Genomic DNA, 25,456 nt, shown 5'->3' with positions numbered 1-25,456 from the left:
TGGAGGCCAAGGTGTAAAGGGTATTTACATGATATTAGGAGACGGGTGATGGAAGTTACGGGCCCGACAATTTTTTTATCCGATTTTGTCTGGGTTTAAGTTGCTACTTCTGTCGGATCGAGAGCGGGATCCAGTTATCCTTCTGACCGCCCTTTCCTTCTGACCGCCCTTTTAATTCATATTTTCAATCGTCGAAAACCAAAACTGGATCGAGTACGTGGCATCTCCCGCCCGCACTCTGCACTCATCACAAACCAGGGGCACGTTCGTTATTTTCTTAACTAACAGGGTATTCACTTACGGAGGAGTTCAATCTTAATCTGCCATACCCGATCTGCCTCAGTCCCGACAATCCACGAACTGAAAGAACTCCTATAAATAAGTCCTTCTCTAGTTCTCCGTTCCACGATGTCTGATTGAATTTGAGACGTTATTTCATCTCATCACACTTCATTTCCCTCTTCTTTCGCTATATCTCCGTTCTTCGTTCATTTGAGCTCCCTCCCGAGGCCTGAAAAGAAACCCTTTTTTGATTCTTCTTCTCCTTTCCCTCTTTTCCAGTAATTGCATGCAGGCTACCACTCCCTAACGCTACTGTAACCCCGTTTCCGCGACGGAAATGGTGCAGAAGCTCCAGCAGCAGCTGAGGGAGCTGGGGTCGAAGCTCGAAAACCCTCCCGCTTCGAAAGATGCTCTAATCAAGCTCTTGAAGGTCAGTCTATCTCGTTCATTGTCTCCTTCGAAGTTCTGTTTTCCAAGTGTTTGTGAGGATTTGAGTTCGACCGGGCAATTCTTTCGTTCGCTGCTAACCAGTTCAAGTGAAGTTTTGTGTCGATCTGTTGGGTAGCCATGTTTTGTTCTCTGGTCCAGTTAAGTGAGCTTGTCTCGCGAATTTACATGGTATTGATGGAGTTTGGTTGACACAATCAATACTTCCTGCCTTGTGTTCACTTAAGTAAAAACACTGGTATGGTGGAAATTCGAATATGTTACCTCAGTTGGCCACAGTTTTTTGGCTTTCATGGACATACAAGTTACAAAGTATCCATCAAACATCTTTCAGTGGTAATCTTACACTTAAGTGATAGGAAACTAGTTTGACATCTGACATGTACTCCCACAGTGTAACTGTTCAACTCGTCGAAACCCCAATGTCTGAATACTTCATTAACATTTTATTTTACTTCCATATTGGAAGCTTTGAGGCCAAAATAATTATAAGAACGTGTGAGGGAGATACATTTGTAGTACAGTGTGTATAAGATTACAAGTAGTTAAAACATCATTTAAAAAAAAGATTACAAGTAGTTAAAACATCTGAATTACAGCAATTATAAAACAGTTAAAGTTAAAATAGTAAAATACTATTGTATTAGCCACATGTTTATTCTTTTACTTATTGAAAAAAAAATTGAGCAAACTTTCGACTGTAAGTTTCATAATTTGTGATTTCAAAAAAGAACTGTCACCCGACACATAGACATGATATATATACCAATATCATGAGTCGCTGTTAACATGAATGGATGCTGTTTTCCTGAATGTATTTCTGTCAAGTCAATTTTCAGGCTGACTTATGAATCATTTAACTTGAATAGAAGTGGATTGTACAACTGAAATGCCACTAAGAAACAGTTTATGTGAATTCATGTCAGTGAAATCAATGATTTGGCACTATTTATTAAAGTGGATTGTTCAACTGAACTAAATCGTTTGTGTTGTATAAAGTCTATGAAAGTAGACAGTATGACAGCGAAAGGGCCAATAAAGGTTGACTAGACTAGAGAGGATAGTAAAAAAGAAGACCAGAATGGAAGACAGTAGACAGTATGGCAGTATAAAAGGCCAGTAAGACTGACGAGGCTAGAGAAGATAGTAAAACAGAAGATCAGAATGGAGTGAGTAGAATCTGAAGAAACTTGCAAATCTTTAGTGCCTGATCATCTCGAGATGCTTGTCATCATTTCTCTCATTGTATACAGTAACTATATACCCTCTAAAATTCCTTTAAAAAAATGCTCATCTAAAAATCTGGTTAAGAGGGTGTTACCAAATCTTGGAAGCTCTGTCTCTCTCTTGTCAGAAACTCACTCTCCTGCATGGTATCCACATTGCTCGGAATCATTTCAACCTCCCTCTTGTGGTTGGAGGTGATTCTTGGAATGTAATCTCATGGTGTAACACTGAGGTTGATACCTCTTGAAGGCTGCTGCCTCAATTCGAGGAGATCATGGACATTGCCCAACATCTCTCCATTACTGGCTACACTCCCAGATCTGCAAATGGGGCTGCTGATTCCTTGGCCAGGGAAGGATCTGTCCTCATGGAGCTTGCCCTTTGCAGCTGCTTACTTCTGCTGGGTCCTCATTCTTTTTTTTTTTTTAAATTATTGTTAACTTTCTTTTAGCTTTCAGTTTATTTGTCTTTTAAGTTGCTGTTCTTTTTTCCTAGCCCCCAGGTTGTTGGGTTGCTAGCTTGTATCTTTTCCCCTCTTTTTAAAGAAAATCTCTCTCAAAAAAAAAATCTAAAAATATGCTACAATGAAGTGAAAATGATTGGAGATGAACCACTTGTAGATGAAAATTACATGAAATGTACTCCATACATTTCAGTTGAACTTCTATGTGCTTTAGAGTGCCCAAAGAAGAATGCAAGAGCTATATAGGAAGCACTGAAGAATTAAGGAATCTTTATTCTAATATCTATGCACTGAAATATGTGTTTCTTATCTTAGATGGGTTATGGAAAATGGTATATAACTTTTTAGTTGTTGCTACCTAGAAAAGATTGGAAATAGAAATATGTTCTGGAGTGTGCATTTCTACTTGAGCATGGGACACTAATGAAAATCATGTTTGGTGGTTTCTACTCGAGGTCCATCTTGAATAGAGAAGTTATTGTTAGTAGCACAAGATAAATCATCCTTGCTCTGTCCATACATTCTGGTGGTTCTGTTCAGAACTATGTATTTTAGTTCATCCATCTCTTTCATGTTTGTCTTCAATATGTAGCTTCTTCTGTTTTTTTTCCCAACAAAAGGCTTATATGTTTTCCTGTAATTGCATCTTAGTTCTATGAAGGATAGGAACATATTAATAGAATGGTGGATCAAGTATGTTGGGGAGTGGGGAGTACTTTTGAAGGGTGTTTATGTCTAATGAAGGTGTTTAATCAATTCAAAGCTTGTTTCTTTACTCAAATTATTTTGTTTAACACCGATTGTTTTACTCTGCAGCAAGCTGCAACATGTCTTTCTGAGTTGGATCAGTCACCACCTCCGGCGGTTGTGGAGTCAATGCAGCCTTGCCTCAATGCCATAGCCAAAGCAGAATTGCTGAAACACCAAGATAGGGATGTCAAAGTTTTAGTAGCCACCTGTATTTGTGAGATAACACGCATCACTGCACCAGAGGCTCCTTACAGTGATGATGTCCTTAGAGTATGATTCTTTTTTTTTAAAGAAATGTTTGAACATTGTATAAATCAGATTGGGTTTGAGAAGGAAAACATAAGAAGAAAATTGATATGTGGAGGAAAAAGGAGAAGAAAGCAGAGATAAAGTAAAAGGGATGTGAGGGAAGAATAAATGAGGAAAACGGTTGAATTGAATCCTACTTCAACAATCCCTCTTTTGTATATTATGATCATAGGTAAAGTTAAAAGAAGGCTTTAGTGAAAACATATAAATCTAGAAATAGAAAAGTAGAACGAACTAAATGCAGTTGGATACTGTTGAAAATGCCCTTTGATAAAATTATCCGTTACTGTTTTTTTTGTGATTTTTACTATTTGTTTGATATAATTTGATGGATCTCTTTCTATTTTACTGGTCAATTTTGTTTATTATCTTTGGTGTTTGTGCAGGATATTTTTCATTTGATTGTAGGCATCTTTAAAGGTTTAGGTGATGTTCATGCACCTTCATTCGGAAGGTGGATTGTCATCTTGGAAATACTTGCAAGATATAGGTCGTGTGTTGTGATACTGGACCGTAAATGTGATGACCTAGTGAATGAACTCTTCAGTACATTTTTTGCTGTGGTCAGGTACTAGGATTCCATTCTCTGTACTGAATTTCTGCCAACCTTATGCTTATCGATTTATGTATTGAATAGATTATTTATTTTTTGAGATTGGATAGATTGTGATAAATTGTAAACAACCTTGTATGAAAAATACAGGGTTTTCTGTTTGAAATTTTTTCCCTTTTTTGATGAATGGGTTGCATAGATCCATTCACTTGTTGATCAATATTGAGTTATGTTTTGGTGCACCTCTTACTGTATCACTGGTAAAACCTTTTCAGATATCAACCTGTTGTTCATGTGGCTATTTTGTCCTCTCTAGGGATTGTTTGGTCACACTCCTGTTGCTTACCAAGCTGCTCCTGGGGGGACTGGTGATTCTATTATAGCTGATCTTTGGTCATCTCTTCGCTTGCTATATGCCAATGGAAATGTTCTGGCAGTCTAATTCAGCTTCCTGCAGTTATCATAGGTTTTGCTTGAATTTATGTTGAGATCTTAACTCAAGGAGCCTTTTTCCTCAAATGCTCCCAGTGAGTGCTTATGTGCTAGCCATTGTTCTTTCAATTTCCTTTGTCAAGAGGACAGAGATCTTTATATCTTCAGTCCTAAGTTGATTCCAATCACTTAATGTGATTGTAGTCTGATTTTCATGTTACTGTTGTCTAAACAACCCAAATAATGTTACAAAGTTACATTATTGGATTGTCATATCATATTTTTTTTAAATGGTTGGAATTCGTCTGGGAGGGAGAACGAAAATAACTTCGTATGGCGTATATGTGCCCCCCTAAAGATAAAGTTCTTCATGTAGAGCGTCTGTCAAGGCAAGATTCTGTCGGCAAACGTTCTTAGAAGAAGAGGTCATCCCTCAATTGATCCCCTTTGCCCACTTTGCAATTCTGAAGATGAAACCACAAGTCATATCCTTCTCCAATGCATATTCTCTTGGAGGGTGTGTACTCTCATTCTTAGTAAGTTTGGGCTTCAATTCTGCATGGCGGCTGATTTGCTCTCGTTTAGTAAGTCGCACATTGGTACCCCTCTACCTGGTCTTGGTAAAATGATGCTCTTTGCCTGCGTTAGTTTCATTCCGTGGGGACTTTGGAATGAGTGCAATAGAAGACGTTTTGATGCAAAATGTGAATCTGTAGATCGGGTAACGAATCGAGTGGTGGGGCATATATCTACTTGGCTTCTGACTAAGAAAACCTTCTCTTCCTTTTTGGGAACTCCTATTTGTGAAAATTGGAGAAATATGGCTATGATGCAATCTGGGACAAAGATCCTGGTGTTGCAAGAATGAATTCCTCCTGCTCCTGGTCACCTTAAGTTAAATTTTGACAGCTCATCTCTTGGTAATCCAAGGATTTCGGGTTTTGGAGGAGTCATTTCAGACCATTCCGGCAATCAACTCTTCTCTTATGCCGGCCCTTTGGGCATATCTGACTCTACGTCTGTTGAGTTATGTGGCCTCCTCTCCGTTCTCCGCGTCTTCAGGGACAATTGCAGTGGGCCTCTTCATATCGATGGTGACTCAAAAGTGGTTATCGGTTGGTGTGAGAATGCTTTTCCTCCCCCGTGGTGGCATTTGGATACCTTTCGGGAAATTTTAAAGATTACCTCAATTGTTTTTTGTATTTGGACTCACATTCCGAGATCCGCTAATTCGGCAATAGATGTGCTTGCTAGGCAGGGAGCTAACCTACAATCGCTGGTTGTAAGGGATATGCTCCCCCAAATTTTGTAAAATTTTGTTCTCTCTCGTTTTATCAATACATCTTTATAAAAAAAAAAAAAATCCAAAATTTAAGATCCAGCATAATTTCCAGGAGGTGAAGGGGCATTAGTTGTTGTGTTTGTCTCTTTTACTACACCACCTAGATGAGTCTTGGTATGGCTTCTATATTTGGTACTTTACTGCATTTACTTTATGGATCCAATAGCTGTTATGTAAGAATCTCCAGAACGCTAAAATGTCCAAATCTTTTTTGACTGTCCGTTTTCAAAACCTTGGTTATGTACTTGTTTTATGGTATAAAAGTAACTTCTGTTGCCTCATGTTTTTGCTGTTTTCAACAAGGATGGGTGGATTAATGTAGTTTCTCATACTGACCTTGTCATATATGCAGTGATGATCATCCGGAAAATGTTCTTACATCTATACAGACAATTATGGTGCTTCTTTTAGATGAGAGTGAGGATGTTTCGGACAAACTCTTACTTATATTGTCTGTACTAGGCCAGCAAAAAAGTGTGAGTTCTTGTTCTTGTTTCTCTTGTTTCTCTCTTTCTCTTTCTCTTTCTCTCTATCTGTCTCTTTATAGTTTTTTGTGACACTGGTCATGGGTGCACATTTAAAAAATGCAATCCTCGTCTAGTCTCACTTTTAAGACATTACTTCTCTTGCAACTTCGTTTTTACAGATTTTATTTTGTGGAATTTGTGACATTAGGATGTTTCTATGGCTGCACGGAGGCTTGCAATGAATGTTATACAACATTGTGCAGGAAAATTGGAACCTTGCTTAAAGCAGTTCCTTTTGTCATCGATATCTGGAGATACCATTGCGCAGAATGGTCAGCTTGATTATCATGATGTTATTTATGGTTTGTATGAATGTGCTCCTCACATTCTTTCAGGAATCATTCCATACCTTACAGCAGAATTGGTGGTACTCACTCTATCTCGTACTTGTATCTTTGCTTATTCAGAATTATCACATCTGAGATGGATGTGGTTGATCTTTCTTGCTCGTTCTGCTTTTCCACTTCACAAATTTCAAGATTGTGAATCTGACATGGTTTTCCTCCTCAATCTTCTTATCTGCAGGCAGATAAATTAAGTGTACGTTTAAAAGCAGTGAAGCTACTTGGTGAACTATTTAGTTTACCTAGACATGCTATCTCTGAAACTTTTCAGCCTTTATTCTATGAATTTCTGAAGAGGTTGGCGGACAGAGTTGTGGAAGTTCGTATTTCTGTGATTGAACATGTAAAAAATTGTATACTTTCCAATCCTTCACGAGTTGAAGCTCCTGATATAATTGGTATGGCAAGATTTTTTACCCTCTGCACTGTGTTTTTCTTGGAGAAAGATCAATCTTATTGTGTTGATTGATTCTTTATTTTTAATTTTTTTTCCTGGATGAATATTCTCCAGCTGCTTTATCTGATAGGCTGTTAGACTATGATGAAAATGTTCGAAAGCAAGTTGTAGCTGCAATTTATGATTTAGCTTGTCACACATTGAAATCTGTTCCAGCTGAGACATCTAGACTTGTTGCAGAGTGCCTTCGAGACAAATCGGTACTTGATCATTTTTTTGTGTTTTCTGTTTGTTAGCTTCAAATGTAGACTCGTGGGAGACTAACTCTCTTCCCAACATTTCAGTTACTCGTGAAAAGGTACACTATGGAGAGGCTAGCCGAACTTTATAGCCTCTACTGTTCGAAGTATTCTGATGGATCAGTCAGTTCTGATGACTTTGAATGGATACCAGGCAAGATATTGAGATGCCTCTATGACAAAGATTTCAGGTATATCCTTTAACATATTGAATTTACATTGGATATTTTTTCTATAGTACTTATTTATTTCCGAACTTTGCCATTGAGGGAAATGTGGGTTTAGGTTGTGATACCTCTTTCAGTCTTATAAATCATAGATTTATATCAACTCCCTATATAATTTCTTTGTGCTCTTGTAGCAGTTGTGTTTTGTTTGAATCTTTTAGCTTGGGCTGGTACTGCAAGGCAATCACTCCTCTTAAAGCACAGAGACAGCTAATATCTTTTTAAAATCAGTTTATGACTTTATGCAGATATTTTAGGTAAACTGGCAATGAAACTCACAACTATAATGTGAAATGGATGTTACTGGACATCTTAATAGAACTAGTCTTCTTTATTGAAGCTCAAATTTTCTATTTTTCTGTTTTAATGTGATTGAGGAGAGTTTTTATTTTGGTTGAGATGTCAAATTTGAACAAAATTCCGGTGTAAAAAAAAATATCGTCTCTCTTAATTTCTCAATGAATATGAATGTTGTCTTATCTGATAAATTTAATTTTCATTTCAATCTAAATGCAAGAATTGGTGAACGTGATTTCAATCTCAAATTCAATTATGTTGGAAACACAAGAATTAATCAAACGGACATGAAGAATGGTTTGTTCATTTACCTGAGTGTATGTTTCTAGTTGTCTGCTGATTTGTAAGGTTTGTGCTAATCTGGTTTGAATATTTGCGTCCATCTCATTCATTGGTAGGTATAAATTGCTCTCTTGTGTGATATCTCTTTTACAATTTAAACTGTGATAGGTTGCATTGCCAACTTTTTGTACCAATGTTCTGCAACCCAGAGATTACCTCATTCTGTAAAAGGAGTGTGTTTTTAAAACTTATTGTTTTACATTCTACAGATCAGAGACAATTGAGGCTGCTCTTTGTGGTCTTCTATGCCCTACTGTCATTTCAGTGAAAGATAGAGTGAAACAATGGGTGACTGTTCTTTCTGTGTTGGAAAAAGTTGACATTAAGGCCTTGGAGAAGCTGTTGGCACAGAAGCAGAGGTTCGTTTACAATGCTTGATTTAACATCATGTGTTTCTCATAGATTTTTATTCTTTCCTTTCAATGTCTAGTATTTGATAGAATCTGTACCGATTTTCAGGGCATTTCCTCTTGGATTGCAGGTTACAGCAAGAAATGCAGAAGTATCTGTCTCTTAGACAGATGTACCAGGTGGTTGATCATAAACTGAAATCTGAGGCTAAGATTGATTGTCATGTGCACATGTGACTCCAACTTGTTCAAAACTGCAGGATGGTGATGGTGCAGAGCTCAAAAAGAGAATCTTGGGATGTTTCCATACCATGTCTCGTTGGTTTAGTGATCCTTCAAAGGCTGAGGAGAGCTTTGAGACACTTAATCAATTGAAGGACACAAATATTTGGAGGAATTTGACTGGTCTACTGGATCTTAATACTAGTCTACAGCAAGCACTTACATATCGAGTACTTTCTTGTTAACCTTGTAATTGTTCTCGAGGAGGAACATGTTTAATTGTGTTTGATATTCTTCGTAAGTGAAAAGGTTTGGTGTTTTCCTTATTTGCAGGATGACTTATTGAAGATATTGGGTGATAAACACCCATTATATGATTTTTTTGATACTCTTTCAATCAAGTGTTCTTATTTACTTTTCAACAAAGAATATGTGAAGGAAATCCTTGCCGAGGCTGCTGCACAGAGATCTGCTGGAAACTCTAAAGTTGTTGTGTCATGCATGAATCTTCTTGTGGTAAATCCTTGGTTGCCTTTTTTTTATGTTCCACTCTTTTGTATATTTGGCCCACTTCACTGGAAGTTGTCTTTTATTTCTGTTAAACTACATTTATATGTTACATGTGCCCTTCAATTTTGGAGAAGAGTTTGTAAGCCATGTTTCAGAAGTTACTAGAAGCTGGTCTTGCACCTTCAAATTACATCAATTCTATGCTACATAATTGTGTTACAGTTATGCCTTTCTTCCCAGATGACTAGCTGAAGTTTGTAGACCTCCTCCCATCTAATTAGCATAGGATCTTTCCAATCCCAAACCTATGTGAGATTATTCTCCCACACATAATAACTCTTAACTTCAGCCAATTAACCTGAGACATGGAGCATGATTATAGATTGGTGAATTTTTTTACCTACTGATAATTTGTTTCTCTATAATTAAAAATTGGTATCCAAAAATAAGTGAAAGAATGCTGCTCAAATGTAACTGGTTTTAGTGGGAATAGTCTCTCATAGACAAGTGTTAAAAAAAATTCTATGGTTATTAGTTAGGAAATGACCTCTTGACTTGGCTAGTCATTTTCACGTGGTCGTGGACGAAACTTTAACAACTGGAATTATAATGTTTTTGTTTCACAATAATAACTAAGCTTGATATCTTCAAATCTTGGGCTTTATTTTATTTTTTAAAATGTATTTTGTCAGATTCTTGCAAGTTATTCGTCATTGTTTCTGATGGGAGTCGAAGAGGAACTAGTTCAGCTTCTTAAAGAGGAAAATGACATAATGAAGGAAGGTATTGTACATGTTCTGGCGAAGGCTGGTGGTACGATAAGGGAACAACTATCTACAACTTCTAGGTGCACCATGAGAATAATTACTCTTAGAAATTGATATCTATGTTTTCTTATTTATGAAATTTCTGCGGCAAATATCTATTTTTGGCATACTTTTGGACGTTTATGAAGATTTGACTGCAGTTCGGTAGATCTTCTACTGGAAAGGTTATGCTTGGAGGGAAGCAGGAAGCAGGCCAAATGTTCTGTACAAGCCTTAGCAGCTATAACGAAAGATGATGGCCTCAAGTCACTCTCTATTCTTTACAAGGTTAACTTCTGGTTTCTTATTGTTTTGTCAGCACTTTTTTCAAGCATATTATTGAAGATCTTGTTTTGGCACTGATCCATTTCCATTGCTCTTTTATGAAATTACAGAGGCTTGTAGATATGCTTGAGAAGCAATCACATTTGCCGGCCATACTTCAGTCTCTGGGTTGCATAGCCCAAACTGCAATGCCGGTGTTTGAAACCAGGGAGGACGAAATTGTGCATTTCATAACAACTAAAATTTTGGAGCGTAGTAATGTATGTTTAACTGAGAACATTTTGTGGGATGGCCCATTGCCTTTTTTTTTCAGATATTTTATGGATGTAAATGGTTACTGTTTCAGAAGGCAGAGGATGTTAGCAGGACCGCTTGGGATGAGCCAAGTGAGCTCTGTTTGTTGAAGGTCAGTAATGAACCGTTTGACTACATTAAGGATATTTAACCAGTTATTTATGAATGTGCTTTTCAATATGAGATCATACTGTGTTCCCTCATTTATTTGTTCACAAGGTTTTTGTTTTTGGCTGCAGATTTATGGCATTAAAGCCCTTGTGAAGAGCTTTTTACCTGTGAAAGATGCACCTCTGCATCATGGAATAGAAAAGCTTTTAGAAATTCTAAGAAGCATACTTTCTTTTGGTGAGGTTGCGGAAGAAATCAAATCAAGGTGAGAACCGGCTTTGTGGCATTGGATTTCTTTGTTGGTAGTCAATGCTTTCACTTTTGGAAGGACTCAAATACAAATTATTCCTTCTCTTGTAAACTGTTCGAGTCTCTGTTGCCATTTCTCTTTCTGCAGTACTGCAGATAAGGCTCATCTGAGACTTTGTTCGGCTAAAGCCATTCTGCGTTTGTCGAAGTACTGGGATCAGAAAATACCTGTCAATGTCTTTCATTTGACTCTAAGAACATCACAGGTTCAGTATTGTTTCCTTCAAAATGGTAGTGAAACATTTGACTTGCGTAGCTTTTACAGTGGCCTCTCCTGTGTTGGATGCTATCAGTGTCACCTATAGTTTGTATTCTTTGATTTCATATGCGTGATAAATATTAAGATTTTAAGTTGTTTCTGAGTAGTATATTTACTGCATTCAGTTCCTCTTCCAGGATTCCTGCCCCAAGGTAAGGAAACTATTTCTCAATAAAGTTCACCAATATATAAAGGAGAGGCTTCTGGATCCGAAGTTTGCCTGTGCTTTCTTATTCAACATAACTGAAGCCCAGATACCTGAATTTAAAGAGGTGGGTGCTATCAATTTCACAGTTCACATAACCTTAGTAACTAAAATTTCTTCCATCAATGATGCATATTATGGTTTAACAGACTTTGGGCCGGAAGCTTCCTCATGTTTACTATTGTATTTACATGTTTCCTTGTCCATTTTTGTATTGGCAGGACAAGCATAACTTAATTGAAATTATTCAAATGTGTCAACAACTGAAGGCAATGCAAGTTCCAGCAAACTGTGATGGGATCTCCTCATTGGTGTACCCAGAGAGCATTCTTTCATATTTGGTCCATGCCCTTGCACATCATCCATCATGTCCTAATATTGATGAATGCAAGGAAGTTCAGGCATTTGAGCCAATTTACAGGTACGTTTTGTTCGTTATTTTTTTTGAAAATGGTGCATTGCTTTTATTAAAGGAGTATGAAAGCATTTCAAATACAACATAGGATACAGAGCTGGAAAAGCCTTCTCTAAAGATCAAGAGAGGGACCAGAGCAAAGGGAGACTTTGGTAACTCCAGCTTTAGCAAGCTTGTTAACCACTGAATTGGCAGATCTAGTAATCTTACTCCAAGCAATCTGCCATTCCGATGGTAGATATGCAATCTCATCAAATTTCTTCTAAGGGTCCAGAGGGCAGGGCTCTTCTTGCTTCCCCAGCCAATCACTAGAGCTGAATCGCCTTCTTGGATTAAGGGACCAATGAAGCTTTGCTTGAATAACCTGGCACCTGCCAATAGAGCTAAGGACCTGCCCTTTTTTTGGGGCCACGAGCTTCCACACTAGACTGGTGACTGGGGAGTTGGGTTATTCTGGCATTTATAGAAATGAAGCCACAGAGAATTGCCCGAAGGGCCACGGCTTCCACACTAGACTGGTGACTGGGGAGTTGGGTTATTCTGGCATTTATAGAAATGAAGCCACAGAGAATTGCCCCAAGGGCCACGGCTTCCACATTATTTCATCATGTCCCTGGTCTGAAATATAATGTGAATCCAGCAATGCAACTAGCCTGGGTGATTTCTCTATTTCTGGCTCGTTTAGATTTCTTCGTAGGGGCAGATTCAAGCTCAAACTTGAGCCTGAAGCTTTAGATTCCACTACTGTAATCTGTTGGTTCTGGGGTAAATTGAACAGTCTTAGAAATTCTTGGTTGAACACCTTTCACCCGCCCACCAATCTGTCTTGAAGATCCAGATCTAACCTGGAACCAAGGTGTTACTCCAGAATTGGCTTTAACTTTAGTATTGATTGTTTCATATTGGATTGCTTGCTGGGGGGCATTTTTTGCATCAATTACTTGCCTCCATAAGGAACCTTTTTCAGTGGCATATCTCCAAATCCACTTTGATAAGAGAGCATCATTCATACTTTTTATTTCTTTATGTCGGTCCACCACACTCAGGTGAGCAAACTATGTTCCATTTGACTAAGGGGTATTTGGATTTATTTGAGCTCTCACACCATAAGACCCTGCACTGTATAGCCTCTAGTTTAGCTGCCACACTTACTCGGCAGGATAATAAGACGGGAAATAATTTGGTATGCTGGCCAGGGTGGCTTTAATTAGAGTAACCTGTCCTTCTGTGAGAGGAGTTGCCTCTTCCATGTATCTAGCCTTCACTGGCACTGGCCAAGGATGTGTGGTTACTTGTCCATACAATAGTGGTAGCCCTGGATAGGAAGTAAGCTTCAGTGTTCTGCAGCAGTGTATTTGTGCCATTTGTGTCTTTACATTCTCACTGAAATTGAGCCCTATTAAATCAGATTTCTGCCAGTTAATGCTTTGCCCAGAAGAGAATTCATATGAGAGCAGCAGTGCTTTAATATTCAGAATCTGGTCCAGCTGTCCTTCACACAGAAATACTGCGTTGTCTGCAAAATGTAATACTGGGATCTTTAGCAGCTGATCTCTGAAGTGCAGACCCGAGATCCACTCCCTTTCTTGCCCAGCATATATCAGAGAGCAAAGAGTTTCACTCCTACATTAAATAATGGGGGTGATAATGGGTCGCGTTGTCTCAAGCCCATTGAGCATCTGAAATATCCTCTTACCATGCCATTTATAAGAATAGAGAAGCTGGCAGAGGATATACAACTTTGAATCCAGCTCTTCCATCTCTCTGGAAAGTCCATCTGGTCTAGTTAGGAGTCCAGGAATGGCCAGCTCACCTTGTCGAATGCCTTTTCAAAGTCTTGTTTGACGACTGCACCCTCCAGGCCCTTCTTGGTGTAGTGGTGCACAAGCTCATGAATTGTGAGGGCTGAGTGTAATATTTGTCTTTCATGTTGAAACGTTGATCGGTTATTGCTTATTGCTGATGGCAGGACCTTCCTCAGTCTGGTTGCCAACACTCTTGAGATGATCAAGTGATCAGGTTGTAATGGCTTGAAATGAGGTTTGATGGGTCTGAATTCCATTGGTTGCATGCTCTCTCCTCTGGGATCAGGTGATGAAAGATGAACCCATACTCCACGCTTTGATACCTTGCTCGTAGAACTCCTCAAACATATTCATGATGTCTCCCTTCAAGAATTCTCAACCGACCATGTAGAATTCAGCCGTGAACCTATCTGGACCAGGTGCTTTGCACTATGCACTTTAATAACCTCGTCTATTTCCTCTATTGTGAAATGTTCTTTAGGCTTTGAGCCTCCTCAACTGATAGGGACTTCAGATTTAAGTCCTCTGGGAAGGGCCGTCAGGTCCCTTCATCCTGGTAAAGCCTTGAGAAGTAGTTAAATGTACTCGTTGGTTTTTGTGTTATGGTTTACCTGTTGACTTTGATTGCTGTAATCCTGTTTTTTCTTTTATATGCTGAGGCTATAACATGAAAAAACTGTGTTTCCATCATCCTCTTTCACCCACTTGTATCTTGCTCTCCTCCAGAAAACCCATATCTGGTTTACAAAGTTTTCAAAGGATTCCTTGAGCAGATCTCGCGCTATATTTTCCAATATGGTGATAGATTGCTGTTCCTCTCTTCTATCATACGCCTGTATCCTGTTTAGGAGGCAACTTCTTTCCTTCTCAAATTCAGTTTTCTTTCAGCACACTATACTTTGATTTTTTGTTTCATTGCTTTCAGTTTTTGGCTGAAATGAAAAGCTGCAGTACCTGTATCCTGTTTAGGAGGCAACTTCTTTCCTTCTCAAATTCAGTTTTCTTTCAGCACACTATACTTTGATTTTTTGTTTCATTGCTTTCAGTTTTTGGCTGAAATGAAAAGCTGCAGTACCTGTGATGTTATGCTCCTGCCACTATGTTTGTAGCTTGTCCTTGGAGTCCTTTTCCATTGCCAGGCATCTTTAAATCAGAATGGAGGGGCCTCCAACGAGTCTGGGAATGTTTCAGGTAATATTGGGCTATGGTCTGAAGTTGGTCTGTGGTGCATTCTCCCAGCTGTGTTACCAAATAGATCTATCCATGGTTGAGTTACCAGGAATCTATCCAGCCTGGTCATGATTGGAGGGGATCTGCCATTGGGCCATATGAATTTTTCCCCACGTAGTGTAGGTTCAATCAAGGCATGTTCTGATATAAAACCAGATAATTTGCTCATGGATCTAGTGGATCTGCTGTTACCTCCTTTTTTTCTCAAAGTCGAATCTGATTTGTATTGAAGTCAGTTCCTATCACCAGTGGTAGTTACCATTGGCTCAGGATTGCTGAGAGTTCGCCCCACATTTCCTGACCCTGCGAGCTACTAGTGGGGCCATAAACTTATATTACTGCCCAGTGAGCCCCATCCTTGGTTGATTTGAAATGCACCGCAAGTGTATGCTACCCATTTTCTGAATCAATCATTTCAACTTGCTGATGATCCCAGAACATTGCCATTCTTCAGTGCCTTCTGCTTTGGTTTCTCTCCAGTTCTGTTTCCTTGTGTAGCAGATATCTCTAGCACTTGTGTAGCAGATATCTCTAGCATGGTGTGTAATTAGGTTGGTTAAGTTTGTTTGGGAAGGCAACCAAAATTTTGTTTTTCTTAAGAGTCTCCCTTACTATTTCTCTTTTGCTTTGTAAACCTAGCCCTCTTACAGTCCTGAAGAGTATATTCATCGATCACTGGCTTTGATGTTTTGTTCTTTTAATTGCCTGATTCTTTTGCAACAAGCATCAATGTCTTCCTTTCACATTTGTAGGGTGTCCATTACAATTTCTTGGAAGACATTGATCTTTTTCAAAGGCTCTTATCTTTGTTTGTTCATCTTTTGTGATTCACTCCCATTCCCTCATGTAGGTATTATGTCCTCCGAATCTTTCTCTTTTGAGCTATTTTTTTTGTTTTATCTTTGCATACCACTTTCGATGCTTTCACTAGTTGTCTCAACTTCCTTCTATCGTACATATGTTGTAAGGAGATGCCTCTGAGCTTTTCGATGGATCGGGTTCTTGTTACCTCCCTGCGAAGGAGGGGGGCTTTTGTGGGGACAATGTCGTCTCCATTGTCATTTGGGGATGACGAGTTGTCCTGCCTCATCTCAGGGCAGCAACTGACCCGATTTGGAAAAGTGGAGTGGGGTCAGTGGGTGGCCTGGGTTATATAGGTTAGGCTCGGTCTGGGTTTTATTTGTGCACTCGTGAAGCTGCAAGTGCATTGCAAATGCGTGCTGCTCTTGGACTCTTGACTACTGCTCTTCAGTGGAACCTGCAACTTCGCATTCTCCTTTGGGTTATTCTCTGAAGGGCAGTTTGGGTTATTGCCCATGTACAGGTTTACTGTTGTGCCCACACTTGCTTTAGGGACTGCTTTCGCTTCTGGCTTCATAACTGAGTCAGACTCTTCTAACATAGTTAGGGGACTTCCAGTAGGCTCTTTACAATTTGAATTCAAGGTTCCCTCATCTTTTCCAGACTTGGTTGTTTCTCTATTGGATGATGATATGCCACTGTCAACCCGGTAACTGTCCGTGGAGTTTTCGACGCTTTGTGTATTGCTTTCGTTGTCATCGTTGGACCGAGTTTGGGCCGTCGATTTCATCTCTTGTCAGGTTTCTCTCACACTAACTCCCTTTCTATGTTGATTTCTCCCTTCATTTCGCATGGGAGCTACTTTTCTCTAGATTGGTTTTTGCCTTGATCCTGGCTGTGTAAGTATACCCCCTGACTTGGATGGGTCCATCCACATTTCCAGTGAGCTCTCCCGACCAAGATGTGTGCTCAGAGCTTGTCTATCCTGCATCTCGAGGTTGCTTCCTCATTGAAGTTAGTGGTAGCAGGCCTGTGATAGCCTGAAAGATCTCCATGCACCATTGATGCGTGAGAATCCCTTTGATGGTGATTTAGACAGCCTCATCTACTACATTTTCTTGTGGCTTATGGGCCTCTTGTTCCCGGTAAGTATCCCCTTTGATTTTCTCTTTCACTGCTAAGATCCTTTGCTGCCTCGGATTCCAAGGAGATTAATTAGTAATCTAAGCCCATGTAATGCAATCAGGAGGCAGTGCTTGTTCACTATGCTAAGGACTCCACATCTTTGTATTTTCCTTCTGTGCTCACACAACACATTTCTCCAGGTCCTTCCTCCATGGTTGGTAAAAGACCAGGTCCAATACAATTACAAGCATTATGTGCATTCTTTCTATGGTAATGGGTGCAGGCTTTGTTTGCACTGGAGGCAATGTTGAGCGCACTGCGTCGCCGTAGGATTTTTTCATTGGGTGTATGGTGCTAGCTGAAAGGATTGGTAAACTTGGAGCCTCATTGAGGCATCTGGGTCTGTATTCGAGGGATTGGTGCTTATCTTGGTGTGGATTCTCGCCAACTTATCTTTGAGCAAACCCCAACCATTACCACCTTTGAGGGTTTTAGGTATATTCACTAAGCTAGTGATTGTTTCCGTGTGCATTTCTGCTAGTCTACAATTTAGTAGGCTCCCTTCTTTGAATATCCCCACTTGAAATTTTGCATTTGGCGTGTATGCCATTTGTGGTATTCCCCCCTTATGATTTTTGCTAACAGCTCAAGTAATCCTCCCCTATAGGAATTCTGATGAAAGAATGGTGGAGAGACTACTGAGCACTACCTTCAATGCGAATGATCTATTTAGCGCGATGACGTCCACATAGTAACAAAAGGCACCGTCTATGATAAAGTAGGTGGCTTTTGTTTCCTCCGATTGTGTGGGTCCAAGGCCCATCCCAAAATGACTAGCTAATGTAGGAAGCCTCTTTCCCAACTAATAAACTCAGGATCTTTGTACTTACTAATCCATGTGGGACTATTCCTTAACACTCCCCCTCACGTGTAGGCCCTCTTTTGTGGCTCTACATGTAGATAATTTGGGTGGAGGTCCACATATGAGTACCTGCTCTGATACCATGTGAATTTGGGTCCAAGGCCTATCCCAAAATGACTAGCCAACATAGGAAACCTCTTTCCCAACTAATAAACTCAAGATCTTTGTACTCATTAATCCATGTAGGGCTATTCTTTAACACATGGTCTGGCAATACTTCCCCTTTGCCTGTTCCCATAGCACACCCTCTCGTCACCATTCTTGTCGATTCTCGTTCTTGCACTCCCATTGCCTCTCACTCTCTCGATCTCACACTCAACATTCTCAAATTGTTTTCTTTATTGTTATTACTGTTTTTAAATTGATTATTACTGCTATTATTATTATTATTTTTAAAGATGGCTGGTTCCTCCAAAAAGGACTAGCTGAGCTTAGGTGATCTCTTTCCAACTAATAAGGATATGATCTTTTCTAGATGGAGCCATTGTGGGACTGCTCTTCTATACACAACAACTCTCATTTTATTTTTTTGGGCTGAATGTAACTGAACCGTCTCTCTCTCTCTCTCTCTCTCTCTCTCTCTCTCTCTCTCTCTTTCTCTCTCTCTCTTTTGTTTCTCCGAATTTACTGCTTGGGTTTCTGAATTCACTGAAATATCTTCTTTCTCATTTAGTCTTCATTCAGATTTTAAGTTGCATTCTAACATGTCATGTGGTGCAATTTTACTTGTTGAAAAGCAAAGTTTTTTGGATTATGTTACAACATATTTGTAAGTATACGATCTATCTGTGTTCCTTCCTTGAAAGGCTGGAGGATGTTTTTCATTCTCATTGTGTAAACTGTCAATTCGAAAACAGAGTCGTTCTCTGTTGTTACTAATTTCTCCATATTTTCCAGGCAGTTGCACCTGTTTCTTTCTGCCATGATGCATGGATATGAAGAGGGAAAATCAGGGTCTAGTCCCAATAAAGAGACCCTTTATGCAGTAGTCTCTATATTTCATAGTATCAAGAATTCTGAAGATTATGTTGATGGGAAGAGTACGAAGATCTCACATGCAATTTGCGACTTAGGGCTGTCGATCACAAAACGCCTAATTTGTATGGAGGATGGTTTTACTGATTACACAACAACATTTCCTCTACCATCAGCACTTTACAAACCATTGGAGAAAAAAGAAGGTGACAACTTGGAGGTGGGCGTTTTCCTTCACTCTAGCAAAAGCTGAACTGATTGTGTTAATCGTGCATTTTTTTGGTGACTTGGTTTTCAAGGACTAATCACTTGTCTTGATAAGAAATGCTCACTGAATAAAAATTAGTATGTGATTTCATATATTTGGTTATTTTTTTAGGTTTTTATGTTATCATGAATCTCTTATTGTTGGTACTCTTGAGTATCATCAAAGATCATGGATCAAATGAAATTTCATGACATTTGCATTCACTTGTTTGATTTTCTGAACTTTTACTAAATTCTTAATTTTTTTATTGACAGTTAAAAGATAAAAATCCTGTATTCATTCTGAATTTACAAAATTTTGGACTTTTAAGTTGGGAAAGAGTCTTGTTTTATTGGCTAATCATTTTGGTATGAAGCAGACCTAGTTTATTGTGGTCAGGGTGGGTGTATTGCTGATATGTTTCCCTGGAGGATACAGTTGATACAGCTTCTGTACAGGCCTATAAGCTGGAAGCTGGGTTGCGGGCCAGTGGGTGGATGGATGGATGCAGTCAACAACTGATGCATCCACCCTTCATCTTGTTATTTTAAACTTAGACTTTCCCAGCTTAATCTCTTTCTGTTTTCTACCCTCTTCATGTGCTCCACGATTCAAACTTTCTTGTCTTTGTGTTTGTTGGGTTCAAACATGAATGGGGCTGTTAGTGGGTAAAAGTGCCACATGCTCTGTCATTGGTTATTTTGTAGGCCCATTTTTTTATCCAATAGGTGTGGACATAAGATAAGGTGATGGTAGGTAGAAGTTTCACAATGCCTGTGGTTGATTGATGGAATTATAAGCTTGGAGTTGGAGCCTTTTAGTTGAGCTAGTCATCTGAGGATGGAATCAGCGCCACTTATCAATGACAATGTTAACTCGTTCTTGCAAAGATAATGGCTGGGTCATAAATGGGCAGTTCATTGGTTGGGCATTAGAATTTTGTGTAAGTAGGGTTTAAGCAGTGTTGTTGTCTTTATGCCTATGATAATTTCTCTTTACGTGTATTAAAGCTATGAATCTTAAATGTTGTGAGGATGCCTCTTTCTATGATCAAAGTTATTGTTTCCTAAATGTTTGATTTGCTAATGTGCTCCTTTTTCCTGTCATTTTCTGGTATCTGCCACTGCTTGTTGTTTAGGGTGTTTTAATTCAATCGTGGTTAGCTGGCGATAGCGTGATGACTCATTTTGAATTGCTTAAGCTGGAAGGCAAGGTAATGATATGTGCTAGAGATATTGACCATCAAATTTTGAGATTAAATTTCAAAGAGCTCTTTTATATTCTTTTCTATCTTTCTTCTAGGCAAATAATAGGGTCCTTTTGCCATTTATTGCCAGGCAGGGGTTGATGTTATGAAGGATGAAAAAGATCTAGAAGATGGTGATGCGGATGGTCCTGAAATGCCTATAGGAAGACTGATGGAAATTTTAAAAAGTCCAGGGAAAAAAAAGAAAGGTGGAAAAAGACGAAAATTATCAGTTGACAGTAGTCCAGAAAATGATTATGATATTTTGGGAGTGGTAAGGGAAATAAATTTGGACAACCTTGATAGGGATGATGAGTTTGTGAATGATCACAAACATTCTCTAGGACAAAAAGCAGCAGATGAGGATACAGAGAAAATTCCTATTTCCTTAAAAAGTAATAAGAGAAAAACAATTAAAGAGATCTCTAGATCAGCATGTAAGCAGAACAAATCACCCATTGAGGAGAGTGCTCCAAATTCCAGTTTCTCTAAGGGTAAACTCAAAAATTCAGCTAGTCCTGATGGTGGTAAAAAGCCTTCAGATTTGCTTTTGTCATGCATGCCTCCCATTAAAACCTTCTCATCAAGGGGGAAAGGGAAAGATAAGCTGTGGGGTTCAAATGACCATGGACATTTAGATTCAGAACCTGTCAACCATGATGGCGTGGTGAGTGTTTTCATAAATTACATCTCAAAAGGATTTAAGCCTTGAAAAAGTATTTTCTTTGGAGTTTTGGACTAGATTCAATATTTTTTACAGTGGACTGGCATTTTCAGGGGGGCCTTCTGCTGGAAGCTGATGATAAAAAGTCGAAAAGCTCCTTGAAACCCATTAGAAAACGTAAGAGAAAAACCATTGCAGGATTAGTGAAGGTGATCTCTTTTTCATTCTTCTGCATGATTAAACAAATTTAAGCCTTTCATTGTCTTATTGTCCACACGAATGGAGAATTTACCTATCTTTTCATCTCAACCATGGTTTTCCAATTCAGAATCGGGAAATTACTTGGGTTCCCAAATTCCAAGTCACCCATGGGTGGTGGTGGCGGGGTGACTCATCCATTTTAAAAGGGATCCCCGATCCGACCCACCCTGTCCTGATTCTGAGTCGTGGGTTGACTGCACAAGTCGGTAAACAATTATCCAAATTGGAATACATGACACTGAATTGAAACATTTGATTGAATGATTACTTGTGACTGTACTTCTGTAAACTTTCAAATTCTTGTGTTTTAAAAGCAGAAATGAGCTTATATTTTTTTATGGTTGTACGAACTAAAATGATATATTTTTGCTGTATCATAAAAGTAAAATACTGAAGAGTTTCTAAAGTACAGATTTAGAATAAATTGGTTGTTTTGTGCTATACAATTGTTTTCTTTAAGTAAACTATTCCGCAGCACAAAACAGCCTAACTAGTTCAAGTTGTCTTTCAGGACTTTGAAGTGGATGCAGATCTGGATTCTACATAAAGTTTTAAAACTAGATATGGAGTTTCCAAAGATTTTAAGACATTGGGGGTTTCTAGATATGTTTTAAAAAATGGTATCTAAATTGAGATTTAGAATTCTTTGGATTGTTTTGTGCTTTAGAATAGTAGAAGCTGTCTTTGAGGAGCTTGAAGTGCATGCACAGCTGTTTTCTGTGTAAAGTTTTAGAAGTTAGATATGGATTTTTTTTTCTCTTTCTTAAATACTATGTTTTTTGACTTGTGATTTGTTTTGCAATCATGGAACTCTCATGCTTTAACTCATACAGCTGAATGTTGCATGAAGCTTTAGCATACCTGCATAAATGTTTATGACATTATTTGTAGTCTTTGGAGTTCTATCTGTTGTGCTCTTTAAGAATCCTTTGCTTGAATCACTATGTTTATATTAACTATTTCTGTTGCAGTGTTCTTCGGAGAAAGATGGAAAACAAGATGCAGAGTTGGTTGGTTGCAGAGTAAAAGTTTGGTGGCCAGTAGATAAGCAGTGAGTGTTTTTTTTGTTGGATTTACAATTGTCTGAGAAACTTTTGGTTTGAAGTATAAACTCCCGGTCTGGATGAATGATGGTGTGAGTCTGCAAAGTTTTCCATGATTTGTGTGCATGTGAGGACATGGGAGTCGACCTCAATTTGAGTTACTTTACGAATTGCCTTTATGATGCTAGTTTATATTTACCTAAAAATCACAATCATCTGAGGAGGTATCTGTGGACACTTAAGTGGTTGTCTTTTCTGATATGCATATTTATGCATGCATGCAGAGATATGTTAAGGATACTTCAGAAACATAGAGAAACGATGTGGCATTACTTCCATCTAATTGAGTGTATTTTCCAACTTTGGTGATTGTATCTTCAGGTTTTATGAAGGTGTGGTGCAATCTTATGACTCAGGCAAGAAGAAACATGAGGTTAGTTTCTTAAGTTCTACAATTCAATTTTTTCATTACAAAGGCTCTGTAGTTCTCCTATTTTTGTATTTTTTATTTTTTCCTTTCTATTTTATAATTTACTAAAGATATAACTAATGGCTTTTCATTTTGCTTAACTTGTCAACTCAAAGATACTGTATGACGATGGGGAAGTAGAAGTACTCCAGTTAGAGAAGGAGAGATGGGAAGTTATCAGTAATGGTTTGAGGTCTAAAAAGGTCATCTTTCTACATTAGCTTCCTGGGGATAACTTTATTTTCCATCTTGGTTCATGAGTATAAACTTTCTGTGCCTGATAATGTGTTTGATGTATTTTCCAGAGGCAGAAACCATCAACTGTAGCCTTGACTAAAGAACTGTGAGTCTCTTTACCGGGAAGCATAGTGAATTCCTGAGTACTGCTACCTCTTTATTTTTACTTTAACCTTGTAAGGATTTGAGATAGAATTGGGATTGTGGTGATCGATGCTGTTGGATGTCTGCCTATTTTGTTAGAATAGTTTCACATGGATCTAGGATTAGAGAAAATCCCGTGCTCATTACCTTGAAAGAGAGCTCTTACTTTTGGCTAGTCATTTTAAGATAGACTTAGACTCAACTTTTAACATGGGATAAGAGCGTGTACCTGTATGTGAACCTCAACCCAAAATTGAGACATATGTGAACTATCCTTCACATGAGGTGGAGTATGAGTATAATCCCAAATGGTTATCTAAAGAGAAAAAAGGATAATCCCAAATGGATCCTGGATTAGAAAATCCTATGCTTATTAATCAGGAAAAAAATTCCTAACTTTAGTTGGGTTTTTGGGTTGGACCTGGATCCAACTTTAACATGTTTATATAAGGAAGAAACTAAGATGCTTAAATAGGGTTCTGAACCTTTATTGCGTTGTTCTCATTGATCTGAGGCAGTTGACTGCTGTACTAACTTGTCCATCCTACAAATCCCTTGAACTCTGTCATAATTCTGATATTTTCTTCTTTCTACGATTTTGTTTTTCTCTTTTCTGATATGTGGAAGTTAAAATTATCCATATATGAACAGATCAGTGGGACTAGTTTGTTATGAAATATATGGCTAATAGCTGAGCTTGGTAAATTATGGTAGGTAGACCAACTTGGCCAGTTTGGTCTGCGCAGGTTTAACCAAGTAAATGTCATACCATGCTAGAATCGCTTGGTCTACTCGTGCCATTGATTGATAAGATTATGTCGTCAGATTTCTAATTATATGCCGACTGAGCTGTAATAATTTTTTATATCCTAAACATTATCTAAGATGCAGTCATTTGTTGTTGATGTTTCAGGTCCTCTGGGCAGAAAAAAACTCAGAGGAGAAGTGGTTCGAAGTAAGTTGTTCTTTTGAAGTTATGCTTATGAACACCCATGCCCGTCTCGAGAGTTTTCTTAGGGTTGTCATGTATGCATGTTTCTAGGTTCAGAACGAAAGTAACTCCGAGGGAAAGTATTGATCATGTTGTGGAAACTTCGAGCAGTAACTCAGGTGCTGAGAAGAGTGAAGATGGAAGTAGAGGTACCTCTGAGATATCAAATTCGCATCTTCCTGCTGGTTCTGAAGTTGAGGACTTGGGTAAGCTATCCTGTTGGCTTTGGCCTTACGGTCAAGGCTAATAAAATTCTAGAAATTAGAAGATTAAACTTGTAAATTTTGGAAGTCTTCAGTGGTTATGCGAGTTGCATCCTCTCTGCAACTTTTTAGTAGAAGAGATTAGTCTCATTTTTCTATCATCAGGTCATTCTGGAGAAGAGCAGGCGAGGCCATCAGAATCTGAAGAAGAAACCTTGGAAAGCCCATGGAAATCAGATTCTTCGGATGGTGGGGATACCAAAGATTCAGATGATGAGCCCCTGGTAATCTCTTTTGCTTCTTTAGTCCGCCTGGATATTTCTGATCATTATCGATTTGGTAGGTCTGATATTTATTGTCTTATCGAAATGTAGAGCGTGTGGAAACGTCGAGCCTCAAAAGTAGCTTGAGGTCTTCAAGATGAGGAAGTCTAAGTTTGAAAGGTCCATCTAAGAAAGTGGCTGGGAAAGGATTCATGTAAGTTGATGTTCTTTGACTTAGGATGTAGAATTGTTCATTTAGAAATAGAGAATTAATTCTGAAGCCGTGATGGCTGATGGTGGATTACGTAAACTACATGTATGAAGTTCATATTTGCATGGTTCTCATTTCTCAACACTGTTGGCATAATCGCACACTAGGGGACGGTATGGACGAACGTGGAAGAAGAAATGGCCGGTCCAGGACGAGGGATCCCAGCCCTGGGCTCACGATGTATACTAGGTTAGGCTGGCATTAGCAGTATTTGTGGGAAGGATGGTTGCACAATGGCGTTATACATATATTGGAGAGCCAGTGGTGGGTCCATTGGGGCCCTATGGTTGATGGGGACACCACTCTTCAAATTTGGGTTCATGCTGATGGACCTATTGACTGAGTGATTGTAGGCACATTGTGTTGGAGAACCAGATCCCAAGTATAGTAGTGTGCTCTTCTGTGGCACTGAAGGAGGTTTCTCAAGTTTTGATTAACAAATTTCGTTTGATTATCAATTTGGCATGGTAGGTAATGGTAATTTTCAATTTGGTATCTTTCAAATACCATAGCGTTTTTCAAAAATAGCTCATAAAATGGACATCCGTATCGGAT

General features: G+C 38.7%; 1 protein-coding gene across 2 annotated transcripts; it reads left to right on the top strand.

Annotated features, from left to right (window-relative positions):
* Window positions 1-368: 368 nt before the first annotated feature.
* LOC137936385 (sister chromatid cohesion protein PDS5 homolog A-like) lies at window positions 369-25,387 on the top strand. Of its 2 annotated transcripts, none has more exons than XM_068781007.1 (33): window positions 369-712; window positions 3,236-3,439; window positions 3,865-4,046; window positions 6,158-6,281; window positions 6,481-6,699; window positions 6,858-7,074; window positions 7,188-7,333; window positions 7,418-7,563; window positions 8,448-8,597; window positions 8,720-8,768; window positions 8,849-9,040; window positions 9,144-9,326; window positions 10,013-10,167; window positions 10,288-10,414; window positions 10,522-10,671; window positions 10,761-10,817; window positions 10,945-11,081; window positions 11,214-11,331; window positions 11,522-11,656; window positions 11,811-12,010; window positions 18,785-19,082; window positions 20,248-20,322; window positions 20,447-21,022; window positions 21,133-21,228; window positions 22,252-22,331; window positions 22,705-22,756; window positions 22,909-22,995; window positions 23,098-23,135; window positions 24,087-24,128; window positions 24,216-24,370; window positions 24,533-24,651; window positions 24,742-24,844; window positions 25,009-25,387. In XM_068781007.1, exons 1-32 carry the CDS (start codon window positions 620-622, stop codon window positions 24,775-24,777), a joined length of 4,638 nt encoding a protein of 1,545 aa, XP_068637108.1. In that variant the 5' UTR covers window positions 369-619; the 3' UTR covers window positions 24,778-24,844; window positions 25,009-25,387. The 2 variants fall into 2 exon arrangements, with proteins under 2 accessions (XP_068637108.1, XP_068637107.1); XM_068781006.1 differs by having other exon boundaries at window positions 10,758-10,817.
* The last annotated feature ends 69 nt before the right edge of the window (window positions 25,388-25,456 follow it).

The sequence above is a fragment of the Aristolochia californica genome, unplaced genomic scaffold (genome assembly GCF_029961685.1).
Source record: "Aristolochia californica isolate CCGP_79_NKW_82.1479 unplaced genomic scaffold, dmAriCali1.0.hap1 SCAF_7, whole genome shotgun sequence".
Lineage (NCBI taxonomy): Eukaryota > Viridiplantae > Streptophyta > Magnoliopsida > Piperales > Aristolochiaceae > Aristolochia > Aristolochia californica.
The sequence above is the reverse complement of the archived record's forward strand: the minus strand, read 5'-3'. Positions and strand labels throughout refer to the sequence as shown.

What these genes read in the sequence shown, in the direction of transcription:
- LOC137936385 (XM_068781006.1), top strand. Translation starts at nt 620, where the DNA reads ATGGTGCAGAAGCTCCAGCAGCAGCTGAGGGAGCTGGGGTCGAAGCTC. An exon ending in AGCAAGCACTTACATATCGA is followed by an intron (nt 9,041 to 9,143) that starts GTACTTTCTTGT and finishes CCTTATTTGCAG; the next exon opens with GATGACTTATTGAAGATATT. An exon ending in AAATTTTGGAGCGTAGTAAT is followed by an intron (nt 10,672 to 10,757) that starts GTATGTTTAACT and finishes TTACTGTTTCAG; the next exon opens with AAGGCAGAGGATGTTAGCAG.